The sequence below is a fragment of the Erpetoichthys calabaricus genome, chromosome 1 (assembly GCF_900747795.2).
Source record: "Erpetoichthys calabaricus chromosome 1, fErpCal1.3, whole genome shotgun sequence".
In the NCBI taxonomy this organism is placed as follows: Eukaryota; Metazoa; Chordata; class Cladistia; order Polypteriformes; family Polypteridae; genus Erpetoichthys; species Erpetoichthys calabaricus.
Window position 1 is genome coordinate 214,086,595 of NC_041394.2, and position 15,928 is coordinate 214,102,522.

The 15,928-nt window shown below is 37.0% G+C and overlaps 1 protein-coding gene across 7 annotated transcripts in view; it reads right to left on the reverse strand.

Moving 5' to 3' along the window:
• Positions 1-15,928, reverse strand: part of cax1 (cation/H+ exchanger protein 1) — a 93,801-nt gene that overhangs the window by 3,225 nt on the left and 74,648 nt on the right. For all 7 annotated transcript variants that reach the window (XR_003717513.2, XR_003717514.2, XM_028811466.2 and 4 more), the window contains exons 12-19: positions 15,650-15,749; positions 12,276-12,394; positions 9,512-9,549; positions 7,777-7,889; positions 7,399-7,547; positions 6,848-6,942; positions 5,135-5,213; positions 4,250-4,358 (exon numbers count right to left, since the gene is read on the reverse strand). Coding sequence is in view for 5 of the 7 variants with exons in the window: in XM_028811466.2 (XP_028667299.1) it covers positions 4,250-4,358; positions 5,135-5,213; positions 6,848-6,942; positions 7,399-7,547; positions 7,777-7,889; positions 9,512-9,549; positions 12,276-12,394; positions 15,650-15,749 (802 nt within the window). In the remaining 2 variants the exon portion in view is untranslated. The remainder of the gene's footprint in view (positions 1-4,249; positions 4,359-5,134; positions 5,214-6,847; positions 6,943-7,398; positions 7,548-7,776; positions 7,890-9,511; positions 9,550-12,275; positions 12,395-15,649; positions 15,750-15,928) is intronic.

Here is a 15,928-nt window from a genome sequence, read left to right on the forward strand (position 1 = left end):
CACTAAACAAGCCACATCAGTCAGGGATGGGTCACCACAAGAATGAGCTGGCACTACATCATTTATAGCAGGAATGCCTATAAAAATGGCAACTCCACACAGTTGCAGGGGTTTTTTTTCCCCACAAGTAGTGCAGCAAAAGGCAGGAAGTCTTTTTAAGGGTAGTGAGTCACCTCAAAGAGCCATGTAATGAGCAGAGAATCTCTCCATTTGTGATGCTTGGTGCTGATGCTACAATATTAAGGTACAATGTCACAGTAAACTAACCTTGTATCCATTCAGTATCCAGTGTATTGTATTCACAATTATACAGACCACATTACCGGCACTTAAGATGGCACAGATTACAAGTGAAGGCCTGCCATTATTTGTTTTTGCATTTCTACTGTCTGCTCAAGCTGAGGTGTGCCTGATCTTTTGAGCCACACACATTTTTGGTTATGTGCAGCTGGGAGAGAATTCCTTAGCCATGTCATGTCTCTGCTCCAAACTCCACTCTACTATTGAATGCACACAGTTGGAGATTTACACAGTAATATTGTTTCAACCAAGTCCTTATAATATTTCCATAAGCTTTAACTGAAAACTTCTCTGACATTATGGATCATGTTTTGTCTAAATCAGGACATAACTGGACACTTTTTTTTTTGGTAATGATTTTGAATTTTGGTCAGTCTATAAAGTGAGCCTCACTGAATTAAAGACTCAGAAAGTGAAGAAGATGAACGCAGCATGTCAAACCATGAAGCTCTGTAATGTCATAGTCTGTACTCTAGTTAGACAGTTGTAACTTCTTTGAGATGGTGGCACTGGTGCCAAACTTACATTGCACAAACCTGACAAAAGTGCAGGTGTTAGTTCAAGTGTGTTTTACAATATCAATGAATATTAGATTATAATAATATTATAATCCATTACACATACAGAAAAACATACATTTTAGTAAGTGAAATAGGGCTGCAACGATTAGTCAATGTAATCAACAATGCCGACTACAAAAAATTGTCGAAGCAGATTTTTTATTGTCGACATGTCATAAACAGAACCTTCAATAGAAGCTCCAGTCACAAAGAACCACATTGGTTTTTGTAACTGCAATGCACTACATGAACGTCTGGGGGCAGTATCGTTTGTTATTGTTTGTCAAGACTGCACACAGTCCTGCCAACGAAGAAAGAATGTCTGAGGAGGAGAATAATGTAGAAGAAAATAAACGTGGTTGCAATGGCGAGTCGAATAGAGGAGGGGGAAGGAGATGGAAAACAACTGAGACAAGCTTTCTAAAGTGTGGGAGCACTTCACCGAAAAAGAAAAAAAAGTTGAATGCAGATTATGCAAAGCGGAGCTTTCTTTTCACGGCAGCACCACCACGATGCATGAGCATCTGAAACGCAAGCATCCTGGAGCTGTGATGCCGCCATCTCTTGAGAGGTAAGTTTTAGCGAGTAAAGTCAGTGTCACATGTTAACGTTGATGTTTGTATTATAATGTGTATATCAAGGTTTCGACAATGATAGTTAACCCTTAAACCGACACATACTTGGGGGTTAATGCATCCCTGGACGCCAAATACTTTTCACAATTCACAAAGAATATGTGAAATTTTAATGGAACACATTTTTTTTCATGCAAAGAGCATCACAATTACTGCAACACTGATCATTTTACACACTGCAAATGAACTGTAAAAACTATAAAAAAAAAAAAACAAAAAAAAAACAACTACTGCAATAATCTATTATTATATGTTCAAGGTGCAACTGAAGCCATTGATGACACTCAGCAAACCACCGAGCCAACTGTGCTTGAACTCGCTGCACACAAACACACAGAGGTAAGCGCTGATAATTGCAGGCTCGTCTAGTGCAGCGGCTGAATCCCAGTAACAGTGGTGCTGCAGTTCTGCTGGGGTCGGCAGTGGTCATGAACTGGCTACTCAACGAATATACGGCACTGACTGATTAGCTCCAGCGTGCTGGCAAATTACACTGAGAAACAACTTTAGCCTGTTGCGGAGTTCAATGAATGTATGTCGCCACATATAGTTGGCTTCGGCGTGCTTCCAAATTGTACTGGAAACTGACTCTAGACGGTTGCTGCATTCAATGAATGTACTTTTCCGAATATACTCGAATATATAAATTGCGGTGGTAAATGGTGGTTTAAGGGTTAAGTGAATCTAATTTCAGTTACGTTTGCTAACGTGTTTGGAGCTATAGTAAACGAGTGAATAGGAGTTGCTGAGCCGTCCTAGTTTTTTTTTCTTATAATATTTGAGTTCATATGAATAGTAAACCATCTCTAATTAATTTTAGGTAACTTGTGTCTTGGATTATATCCATAATTAGCTTGTTACATATTTTAGTCAGTTATTTTTTTAATTTGGTATAATATAGTACATGATGTGATAAACTACAACACTTTTTCTTCAGAGTGTGATGATTAAAACATCTTTCTCTGTCTGCAAACTCATTCTTGTGCATTCCTGCTACCTCTACTCCCTCTGAGCGTCTCTTCTCAGCAGCTGGGAACATTGTCTCGAAGAAGAGAGCCAGCCTCACACCAGACCATGTCAAAATGCTCACGTTCCTGCACTGCAATCAGGAATATATGAACTGAATCTTTTATAAACTGTACATTATTGTTTAATTTTATTTGAATTGAAGCTTTATTTAAACTTTTGGACTTTAAGACATACCAGTGGCCATTTTTTTGTGAAGTTAAGTGCACTTCTTTTGTTTAAAGACTACACTTTAGTTTGTATTGTTTAATGTATTTCTTGTTTATTGTGATGATCACACTAATATAAAAACATCTGATTATTTTCAAATTCATACGTTTCGCTGGTTGTTATTTTGATTTGATTATTATTCATTTTAATCGTGTTAATGCAGAGACATCAGGGTGACATTCACAGGTGGACCGACGTGAGCAGATGAGGTAAGACATGCACTGGAGCCCAGAACAGGATGTGCAACCACAGGTCGCAGGCTTCAAAATAGTCAGGCATGAAATAATCGTGACTAATCGGAAAAAAAAAAACAAAAAACTGAACGATTAGTCGACTACCAAAATAATCATTAGTTGCAGCCATAAAGTGAAATGTAATGAGAGAACACCTTTATTACTTAATCAACAGTCAAATCAATGCAGCTATTTTGAATTCTTCTTTTTTATGTATACAGTGGAACCTCGGTTTGCGAGTAACTTGGTTTACGAGTGTTTTGCAAGACGAGCAAAAATTTTTAATAAATTTTCACTTGATAAACGAGCGAGGTCTTGCAGTACGAGTAGTTTTTCTGCTGAGTGTCATGTGATCACAACTGAGCTGATGGTTCTTCTCTCTCTCTCACTGCGGGATTGTGGGCAATCGTCTCCTATTCTCCGTCTGAGTCAGCGTGCCTCACTCATATAGTCAACGAGCGTATAGTGTTTACTACAGCATTAGCATTGTGACTGTGTGTGCGTGCGCGCTCGTGTGTGTGTGTGTGCGCTGTGACGTGCGAGTCCCCGTCTTGCACCCTAAAACACAAAGCTGAGTCTCAGTACTTTAGCAACACAAGCTTTATTCAGCTTGAAACAGCAACAGCGCGGTTATTTATACACAGACACAGCAGTCAGGCAGGGCCCTGCACATTTATAATGTTCCTTGTTCCTTGTATCACCCATCGACGGCAGGCGCTTACAGCATGTCTGCGATCTTTTCATATTCGCTTTTACGGAGAACTGCTACAGCACTAGGAGACTGCGATTGCTTTGGGACGCTCTTCCGTGTGTCGTCCCGTTGGGTGCAATCCCACAAGAGTTTAGAAACTCACTCACACCAGCCATGATTCTTTTCAAAGGTAAAGAGCAAGTTAATTTGTTTTATGTATTTTTACTTTATATTTTGTATTAATCATTTTTATATGAATAGTTTTGGGTTGTGGAACAAATCATCTGAGTTTCCATTATTTCTTATGGGGAAATTCACTTTGATATACGAGTGCTTTGGACTACGAGCACGTTTCCGGAATGAATTATGCTCGCAAACCGAGGTTCCACTGTATTTCTTTTCAAATTCTCTTACTTGCTTTCTCATTTCTATTTTAGATCTCAGGAGCTGATGTCACTGAAGCTTGCCTTGGGCAGTGAACGCTATGTCGTACCAAACATCACACAAACTAAATACACTGGTATGGACAGAATAATACAGGCTCAGAAGCACACAAAATCTGACAATGTTAAAAAATTCAAAATGTCAGCCTACCTTGAAAGTAGTCGCACTTCCCATCCATAAAGATGTAGTTAATGAGAATGACACTAAAAATACAGGCCCACAAGTGCAAGTCACTGAACAGCAGAACAAAACCCACAGGCTGTAATGTCAACAGGAAAACAAAAGGAAATTATCTGATACAATTGTTTAGCAAAATCTGTACTATTGCAGTGAGAATGTGGAAACCAAATACACTTTCTGGAGTTTGTGTGAAAAACCCCACAGCAGCATGCTTTCTTTACACAGAAAACATAAAATGCAGCAGGAACCTTGAAGGTCAGTAACCTCAAGTCTGCCATGCATAACATTTATACTTGTATTTTAATGAACTTTATAAAAAAAAAAAAAAAAAAAAAAAAAAAAAAAAAAAAGAGGTAAACATGGTGCTGCCTTTTTGTTGAAACAGAAGCAGATGTCCTCCAGCATAACCAAACACACAGTCAAGCACACTGGTGGATGTAAAACTTTCCTTATTTGGCTAACAATTGATGAAAGTGACCTGCCATACTAGCTAAAAGATGAAGATACCAGTCTGCTATTTAAAATAGAGCAGCATGACTCAGCCTATGAAACGAGCCAATTCGGGTTTTCAGAATAGTTCTTATCTCATTTAATGAATACTTTGAGTTTGAATGGCCACTGTAGCTGCTATGAGACATCAGTGCACTGCTGTCTTTCTTCAGCTGAATAGAACCACAACTTGGATACGACACTAAGAATTTCAGAATCAAACGTTTTATTTACTAAATTTCTCATTGGAAATGCAACACATCCATTCAAATCTGAACTCAAACATTGTATCCATAATTTTATATAAACAAGAAATATGAAGAAAACAATGATAAATTCCAAATTAAATAGTAAATCAATACTTACATAAAAAACATTAAAGAGAACTAATACTGGAATCTGAAGCATGCAAACTTGAACTGCAATGCAGTTTCCCACTTCAATACTGGGATTGAGGAAGAAAAAGAAGAAGAAGAAAATGATTAACATGTTGACTTCTCATTAAAACCATGTAAAAGACTGTAGACAGCAGCTGGTCTTATCCTGTTAAATTTAAATTCTGCAGTAAGTCTCATTTTGTTATCTTTTGTTTGCAACTTCAGCCTTCTGTCCTCCATAACTCAAATACTTCCCCCCCCAGTGGAAAAAAAACTACATAAAAAGGCCGCCACGGGGTCCACTCATGTCAATACTCTCACACTCCCTCCCTCTTACAGTGCCCACCTAACATGCACGTCTTTCCTTGGGTTCTTCTCCAACCTCCTCCTACATACCTTGAAATCTGCACTAGGTGTAGGCACTAGGTTAGTGTGATGCTTACTGTTCTCTGCTGATAATGTTTGTTTATGAGGGAGGAAAAAAAAAAAGTCACTCTACTGATGTTACCCCCCAAAAAATAAATAAAATAGCACCTACTATTAGCCACCCAGTGGTAATGTAACATGCTAATGGAACAAATCTCAATGTAATCACATTTAGAAAATGATTCATTTTAAATAAGCCTTTATTCACTCATTACATTTCTAATAAAAAAAGAAATCTTTAATAGCCCAATAGAAATAGAACATGTGGGGGGAAAAAAACATAACAAACGTCTGAAACAGCCGGTAAAATCAAATCAGTAGCCTTATATCAGCATAGAGCACAGACATCTCTCTACAAAACAAAACGACGTAAAGCAACACTCGCTTGACTTAAATGGACAAGATGTGAATCTGTGCCTTCTTTAAATGCTCTTTGAAAGGAAAACAAACATATCTGCCATTTCACAGGGGGTTACAATATTACCTGCTGTACTGAACTGCTTTCATTCGCACTGCTGGTATTTTAGATAAATTCTACCTTTCTACCTCCCCCATCAATGGTGTGTTTGTGCAAGTATGCACTCTCATGCATGATTGCTGTAAAACTTAGATATACATGTTTAGCCTGCATGGGCTTTAAATTATCACCATGTACAGTAGTTCAAGTTACTTTAACTTTACCGGGGGTAAAAATCTAACTTAATAAAGAAAGTCAAACATACATTATATACCTATTTGCACAAGCTATTTTTCAATCTCTCTCTTACCACCTTTTTTTTTTTTTAATTAATGAATCACTCCACAGTATTAGTGAATTTCTAATTTACTGAATTGATTATGCAAATCCTTTCTATGCCTCATAAACTAAATTATTTGTAAGTTCAAATTGTAAAACCAGAAATGAATTCACCATACAATTCCATAATATTGTTCCTCACTGTATACAATATTCTCAGTGATACTGGTGTCAGTTTTCATTGTGTGTGTGTGTTTTATTTTTAGTAGACAAGGACATTAAACTGACAAGAATTATTAAAAGTCTCTCTCTATATTGATATGTTGCTGGTTTTAAAGTCATGATTAATCCAGGGAATCTTAATACATAAAAATGAATGTATCTAAATCACCCTGCTGTAGTTTCACCCACTTCTCAATTTACTGTCATAACATAGACCAAATACCATTGACACCTTACAGACTTTCCACAAAACTAAAAAAGAAGTAAATGATGAAAGTTAAGTCAAAGAGAGATAATAAATACTTTATAAGGACCCACCTCAAGCTAATGTTGTTTTGTAATGCAAACTGGATTCCATTGACAATTTCTGGGAGCTCAGGGACCATGGCCAGGACAGTTACTCCAATAAAATACTAAACAGAGAAGGCATACACAAATGTTTAATATACCGAGAGAAAACCTAACATACTGTGACAGATTGTAAAAGCAGCCAAAATTTCCAATGTTTCTATGAAAATGATGCCTACCACAGCCCCAAAATAACAAAAGTATGTTAATGAAACTGAAGAAAAATTTTAAAAGTATTACTTGAAAACTGGTCACTGTCAGATAACAGAATAAAGAACGAGAATGTGGTTTGTTTTAACATGAAGTGTAGTGTGCGTGTTTTTTTTTTATTTAACTTGCACAGACATGTAGTTTCACAAGATCCCATAGCAATAATAATAGGAAGCACAAAATCCACAATCTAAAAATTAAATGCGTGTTCTTTACTCAAGCTGTACTCTTCATAGTTGGTGTTGAAGTTGCACAGGAGATCCGGCATGACATGCCAGAGTGATGGCTCATTCTATTCAAAGCATACATACCTGGGAAACACTTGAGTTAGCAAAAATTGGTTGAATGTTTTCTGTTACAAGATCAGCACAGGATGACATAAGTAGAGTGGCGAATATAAGAATAATTAAGGCCCTCCATCTTGCCCAGTAAACAACAGGACTGTGATGATGTCCTGGGACTTCAAACAAAGGGGAAGGAAAAATTATGAGAAATTATATTTTTTGGAACCCAAAATAAGATTGTTAAAGCAGAATAAATTCAAATGATTGTTTAAATACTTTGCATTCTTCATTGCACAAACATATTTCAAATTAAATTAATAAATGAAACACATAAGTTATGAAAATGATTAAACATACAAGGACAAACTCTCTTTTCTAATATCATATCTGAAAATTCTCACTGACCATGACAATCACTGATGTGAATATCGTAGATGTGTGAATGAGTCTTCAAGGTAAAGATGAGGCCTACAAGATAGGCTGCCGGAAGTAATATTGACACAGTATAAACCAAAGGTCTGCAATGCAAACAAAATTAAATAAACTCTTTAGTATTATGTAAAGATATGAAAATATGCTGTATATCTTTTCATGTTATATTCCATCATTTTGATCCACATCTATTTCTCGCTCACCAACATCATAATAAATCATCCTGTACCTCGCATAAATGTTCTCCTTCAATGCAAAGACAGACACTTAATGCCCAGTACATTCCACCCATTCTACAGAAAAATCTATTGATCCATCTGCATTCAAGATATCATATTCAACATGTAACGCGTCATTTTCATTATTCATTTCTCCAAAACACATCACTGCTGGTAGTAAAGTTCACAATAATACCCGAAGAAAAACATAAGTCTACAATGAGCAATATGAGTTGCCTACTAACAACTAAAAAAAGTATACTTTTGTCATGGGCTTTTGGGGAGAAAAAAAAAAAAACATGGCATGAGACAGGCCTACTACATGCCAAATGACATCAGGCAGGGAAACTTATAAAAGACAGAAGTACTGTCACTCATGAGGAAAAAGGTAATATTCCCCCATAACAGTAAATAGCATACAGCCTAACAATTACCTGGGGTGCCTGAGCCACTTTGTGGTAGGATACAGTCACACAGAAGAATGTGTAGTATCCTACTGCCCTTTAAGCAAGGAGGCCTAGAAGAAGCCTACACTATTGTCAAGTTCCTCAAACATATCCCTGGTCACTTTTGCCTTGCAAATGGCATTGCTATTGTGGAAGATTTTACTTTCATCAGGATAGAAATGTTTCATCATTGCAGAAATGAGATCAGTTTGCATCATTTTATAGTTCCTGGCCTCTACCTCACAGAACCAACCACTGTGTGAGGCAAGCATTCAGAGCTGCAGCACACAGGTACTTATCCACGAGAACAAGTTGAAGGACAACTCCTCTGTCCGTGTGATTTTAAAAATCCTCATCAGACTACTGCACGTGTTAGTTGCAGTATTTTACATGCACAATGCCATTTTTGTAGTAATTTATGTCCTCGTCCGTGAGCGTAATTTTAAAAAGATGCAGCCTTATAATTTTAGCATTACAAGTAAAAGATTAACAATCAATTGCAGGATTTATAAATTGTGAACTAGTCTCATTTTAGGCCATGGTTAAAATTACTGTCACAAGTTTTATGTTTTCAACATTAAACACTCAAGTCTTTTGTGTAAACATGCAAGATTAGTGTTTTTATCCTAAGTGATAATTGTTAAATTAATCCTTTTTTTTTTTAAAAACGTGTAGATGGTCCCATAAATTTCTTTTCACCCTGTACTGTCATGCAGACAATCCAACAGAAATTGTTTTCTACTTGGACTGTTCATATCTTTAATTTCTGAATTCACAGAAAGATTCACTTTTATCTGTTTAAGAATATTAAGAATAAAAGTGATCCATTCATGAAATGTGCACTATTACATCAGACACCTATGACAACCTGTCAAAACAGTCAGAAAGCAGATATGTCACATGCGAGCATACTTTCCAAATATTAAAAAGTATGACTATGCACTCAAATGTGTTACATTTTTGAGAAAATAACTTTTCCTATCAGCATGAAAATATTTTATATGAGAATACGTGATAAATTTAAGAAATTTCTACATTACTTACTCAATGTGACTATGAAACAAGGAATAATTATTTTCTGTCTGTCAAAGAAAAAAATACATTTAGATTAAAGCAAAGCATTCAAAATGCAATACATAGAAACGATGACTGCAAGTTAAAAAGAAAGTTACTTAATTTTACAAAAATTAAAATGTAAATCAAAACTACACAATATAAACAAGATAGATGATTCAGTATTTGTGAGACACTACTTCATATTCAGCTGTCCATTTAAATGGCTCTTGTCATACATGTGCGCTTTGGGACCACCCAGAAGGCTTAGGTAAGCCAGTCAATTACACTCAGCTGCAAAAAGGGGGTGTAGCCCCTAATATCATCTCTGGTTTCCTCCACAGCTCCGAGCATTCCCTGGGCAACGACTCTCTAGCCCTACCCCTACCGCCAATGTACACTCCAAGCCCCACCGCTTCTAGGCCTGGGGGACTTTATATACCAGCAGTCCATTCATTTTCTGAAGGAGACTGAACTAAGACGAGATCTACAAGAAAGTGCATTGACACTTGTTTCTGTTGCCTTATTTTTTTGAGCCTTATTAATCAGGGTTTCACTGTGTTGGTGCAACTAGGGATCTCAAAAGAACTAATACTTTCAGTAACCATCAATATCAATGTTGCAAAAACATAATGGTTCTAGCTTTTTTTCAGTATTGCTAGTACCAAATGACAAATATCAGTACTGGACTCTTCTGTGATTGCAAGTAGGCAAATTACTCCATAAGGCAGAGTAATATGTGAGAAAAACATGAATAAGAACAAAATATAAAATGTGTCATGGTGATAATGATACAGCACCGCACCACCAAATGTCAAAAAGAAAAACGGAAGTCATGACTAGAAATATTTTGTCTTCAATACAGGAGAATTTTAGCATGTGACTGTGGAAATTATGCTTATTATTTTTTTTAATAAAGCCAAAACACAAACACAGGGCTTTGTATCCTATTACAAAGTCAGATCATAAAAAATTCATGAATGCTTTACAAATGCAATGATGTGACTGATCAAACTTGCAGTGCCACAATGTTCAATATAATGGTGTGATGAATCGCTTTTTAATACAATGTTCTACATGGATTTTGCAAAAGGAAAGGAGGCTTTGCAGTTATTCTGATTATGTTGAACACGTCCACAGATGTCCATGCATTTTCTAACCAGTTTACACAGTTCACGGTTGCGAGGGAAACATTGCATGCACTGTGCACAATTATGCACATAGCACTCTGCACTTTGGCAGTGTGAGCAGCTGTAGCAAGTAAAAGTCAAGGCAGGTTTCAAGCACGTGGCTATTTGGCTTACTAAACTGGAGATGAAATGAGTCGATTCAATGGACAAGGCTAAAATCAGATGAATTTAGTGCTTCAAAGCACAATGCACTGCAATTATGCCAGTTAGTCAGTCGGGTTAAACAACACAGGCTGGTGTCAACAAAAATCATCAGAAGTTAATGAAGAAATAACAAAAAGTATTAGGAAGATGTACTGTAGGCCAATAGTGATCTAAAAAAAGTTAAGGGTCTTTTAGTCTATGTAAACAAAAAAAAAAACAAAACAAAACAATCCCACTCCTGATACAGTGTTAAATCTATAGATGAACAGCATTTATGATCTTCACATAAATTAAACTATGGCTGAACATAGACAATATTATATCATCAGGGTAGTTAGTTGATGGGACTATTGAGCTCTGATTCACAACCACCTAAAGCAAGAGAACAAAGCAACGTCATTGACTACACTGTATAAGTGTTGTGAGGGTATCAATACTGAGGTACACATTTGCCTTATTACCACTGGATATGAACAGTTTAACATTTATACATACATTGCCTAAAATCACTTTCTATTGTATTAGCTGTATGAACAATGGCTAAAACAAATATTTTGGATTTTTCTAAAAAGTACCATTGAAATATTTCTTTGGAATAAAACGGACACAATATGGAAGGCCTACAAGAAGGTCAATACCAGAGCAAATTTAGTGATGAGTGAACCCAAATTTCCTTTGCCTTGAGTTTGGTGAAATCTCGGAAGAGTGCAGGAATTTTGTCAAACTCAAAAGCATTGAAGTCAAACGCGAAGAAGAAGAAGCTGAATTATTTTTTTAACGAATTATAATGGTGCAGTGGTATTTTAGGTGTCTCTGATGGCTAGGGAAGCATCTGCCAGATATACTGGACTGATTATTATGGCCAGAAATGTGACCTAGGCAAAAGATGTAGACAGAATGATAGCCACCAACAACATACAACAAAAGGCCACAAACTAGTAACTCTTTAAAAACAAAAAACAAAACAAAACAAAACAATGATGGCAGCTTCAAGCAGCTATGAAAAGCCTTATAAGCTCAGGGTGCTGTCCCATCCAACATTGGCTTCTATAGCTCTGTAATGTCATGCTGGCCTTACAAAGCATCATAGTGCATTGGGGGGAAAAACTTTGCTTAAGCCAGTCACATGCTTAATTTTCAGAGAAAAATTCGGTGAACATGGTCAATGGTTAACTCAGCAAGTTCACGGCCATAAATGCTTTGGCTAATTTCACCGATCAACACTAATTATGATGTTAGCATACATATGACATAACTCCAAAATCAGAATGCTACTGAAAAAAACTCATACAGGAGATTTAACAACAATAATACTTACAGTAGGTAAATAAAACATTTTGGTACATACAGTATACAGTCATTTTTATCAGTGTTTAAGTAAACTAAATGCAATACTTAATAAAGAAAAAAAATTACAGTACCAGGTCATAATGGCAGTCTCTGCAAACAAAAGGACCTGTTGCATTCTCTGTTGTATTAGAACAATCCTGGCAAACTATATTGCCATATGCTTTAGAGAAAAGAGTTGGAGCAAATGCACCTTTAATGGAAAGTGAACAGACACAAGTTGCATTAGATATCACTGTAAAATATTCTGTACAGTGAAGGTCTTAACTGTAACATGTAAAACAAATTAGTTAGAAAAATTCTGATAAAGAAAATTCATACTTTATAAAAGTGTCATGATAGCAAAATTGACAAATATGGGTAAGAAGCAAACATACTGCAATGTCTGGGAAAGAAATGGGGATTAGAACAAATATATGACTACACATGTCTTCTTTAATAATCATCATCATACAGTACCACTGACAAGCCAATAGCTCAGAGCGAAAGAATTAAATTACTTGCACATACTGTAGTTGGAAATTTGTCTGTTGTGAAAGTAATACAGTTAGTTATTTTAATGTTTAATTTAAAGAAGTAGTTTGTATTAAAAAAGAAAACTGTACATATGTATACAGTCAAGTTTCTATCTCATTCTGCACATATGTTTGTGTTTAACACTGTATTCTTGTTGCATGTAGTTTTTTAGTTTATAATAGTATATAGCATGTTTGGCTTATAACTGAAAGCATCTTTTAATAAAATTTAAAAAGGAAATAATTATCTTGCTAAAACAGGACCATGTATTACTCAATAGTTCAATTGTGAAAGAAGATGCTTCAGCTGAAAATAAAGTAAAATCAGGACCACCCCTACTGACTGCAGTAAAATTACACTGCACAACATTTTTTTTTTTTTTTTTTAAAGTCTTGCTTCCTGAAAAGTTTTTGCTGATTGTGACTGGTTTTACTGCATCACGTAGGAACTCTGAGAAATTGACATTTATATGTTTACTGACAATAACGTATTTAAGTCACATTTATGTTTTGCATAAGCTATTAAATTCAACAGAATTAAAAGTGTTTTGCTCCTGATTTTCTTTTGTATTCAATGTCTGGTGCATCACGTTGCAGTGTCCAATAGTAGTCAGCAGGCATTGACGGATTCCAGTTGCCCTGGTATCGTTTCTCCATCGTAGCAATGTCCTGGTGAAACCTTGCACCGTATTCATCACTGACAGCACCAAGATTTGCAGGGAAGAAGTCCAAGTGTGAGTGGAGGAAATGAATCTTGAGTGACATGTTGCACTTCATTGTCTTTTATGCTTTGAGAAGTTTGTCTACCAGCTAAATGTAGTTTGGGGCTCTGTAATTGCCCAGAAAATTGTCAACAACTTCTTTGAAGGCTTTCCAGGCAATTTTTTCTGGCCCAACTAACAGATCTTCAAACCGCTTGTCACTCATATAATGTCTGATCTGCAGGCCAACAAAAATGCCCTCTTTGATCTTGGCGTCAATTATTTTTGGGAACATCTGTCTTAAATAACTAAAACCTTTCCCTTCCTTGTTCAGTGTTTTCACGAAATTCTTCATGAGTCAAAGCTTTTTGTGAAGAGGAGGCAAAAATATCTTTGTCGGGTCGACAAGCGATTCATGTGCCACATTTTTCTGTCCTGGAACTAACTTTTTACGGAGTGGCCAGTTCTGTCGAGAATAGTGCGACTCTTTGGCACGGCTGTCCCATTCACACATGAAACAACAGTACTTTGTATTGCCGAGCTGCAGTCCTAGTAACAAAGCAACAACTTTAAGATCTCCGCAGATATTCCAGTTGTACCTGCTATGGACGTGCTTCAGCAACAGTTCCATATTCTCATACGTTTCTTTCATGTGTGCTGCATAGCCAACAGGTCCTGAAGGATAAATGTTGCCAATGTGTAGCAGAACAGCTTTCAGGCTTAACATTGACAAATCAATGAAGAGACGCCTCTCTTCCGGGTTGTGATCACAACCCAAGGCTGAGAACAATCCTTCAATGTCACAACTGAAACAGAGACTGTCGACTTGTGCAAAAAACTTGGTTATATCATGATGTCAGCCTTGAAACACAGACATTTTCGTACCTGGTGACAGCAAACACCATTCCTGCAGTCTCAAACCCAGCAGCTCGGCTTTTGCTTTTGACCGACCCATATCTCTGACCAAATCGTTCAATTTGGACTGTATTATCAGATGTGGATCACCTGATGAGCACGGTTCAAAATCCGGGTCAATGTCACTGTCAGTACCCTGCATTGCAGTTTCTTCATCTGGTTCGTCTAAGGTCCAATCCTCTGGTGGTTTCAGAATTGGAAGACTGTCGTCATGTCGCACGGGTCTCATTGCTGAAGGCAGATTAAGATATTCAATTGACTTCTTGTTTTTGGCAGAGAAACCAGACACATTAGACAAACAGAAGTAACAGTTCATCACATGGTCTTTCTGTTCTCACCATATCATCGGAACAGCAAACGGCATCGTCTTTCGAGTGCCACTGAGCCAGGCTCTCAGACTGACAGCACATGTCACACAACAAATGTGACGCGCTCATTCCTTGTCTTGATCACCAATTTTGCAGCTGAAATACAGATGATAAGCTTTCTTCACAAGAGCAGTCATCCAACGTCTCTGAGGCGCAAGTGTATATTCGCCACAGATATAGCAGAATGTATCACGGCTGTTACGACATTGACGAGTCATATCGCCTGACAACAAAACGACTATAGCATCAAGCTTACTTACTATTATATTGCTACAGTTACTATACTTTACTATACTGATACTATACATACACACCGACTATCTATATTAACCAAATGAGCAGGATCGGTGTATGCAAGCCACCTTTATAGCATGCTGAGACAGCGCCAAGCTCGTTCAGACCTGCCCAGGATGTCAACTTCCACAGAACAGCTTCCAACCTGGCCTGATTCCATGCCTGGACATGCCCAGGCTGCACAAACCATTGTTGATAAGTCACTTATGGGAGCGAAAATGTTTGGATACAAATATAAGAAAAAATCATGACAGAACTGATGGGTAAATTTTGATGTGATATTCGTGATCAGCACCCAAAAATCTATAAGAAACACCCAACTGTGTTCAAGAAGCAAAAACTTTGTTGTGCAGTGTTATTTAGGAAGCTGCATCTGTACTGAAAAATGCTCACACTGTGACAACTGCATTTTGAACCCCTCCTAGAACAAACTACATGACCGTAATACTATTCATCGAAATATTTTCCATGTCACTTCACCAGTTCAGAGTTACAAAAGACCAAAGCCTACCCTGATAGAATAGGTATACTACAATTCCTAGTAAGATTAGATCAAGTTTTTGTTGCCTAAAATGTTTTTACCACCAGGCAAATGTTGCAAGTTCCTAGACACAGAGGTTCAAAGGACCAAGTTGTAACAGCCATACTCACTAACCTCCAACAGATATAAAAAGGAGAGCAGAGCTTATTCCCGCTGATCTACTGTTAAAACGTTGCTCCTGGTGTTTACAACCTCCAATTACCATACACAGACCCTGGATGACAGAGAGAAACAAACAGATTTAAATGTAATATGACAAAGATTGGAAATGACAGTATTATAATAAAAATAGTAATCCTTTACATTTACATGTAATTTTCTCACTACTCAAAGTGCTCTCCACACAGGGAGGACCCAGGAAGTGAACCTACAATCTCCTTACTGCAAAGCAGC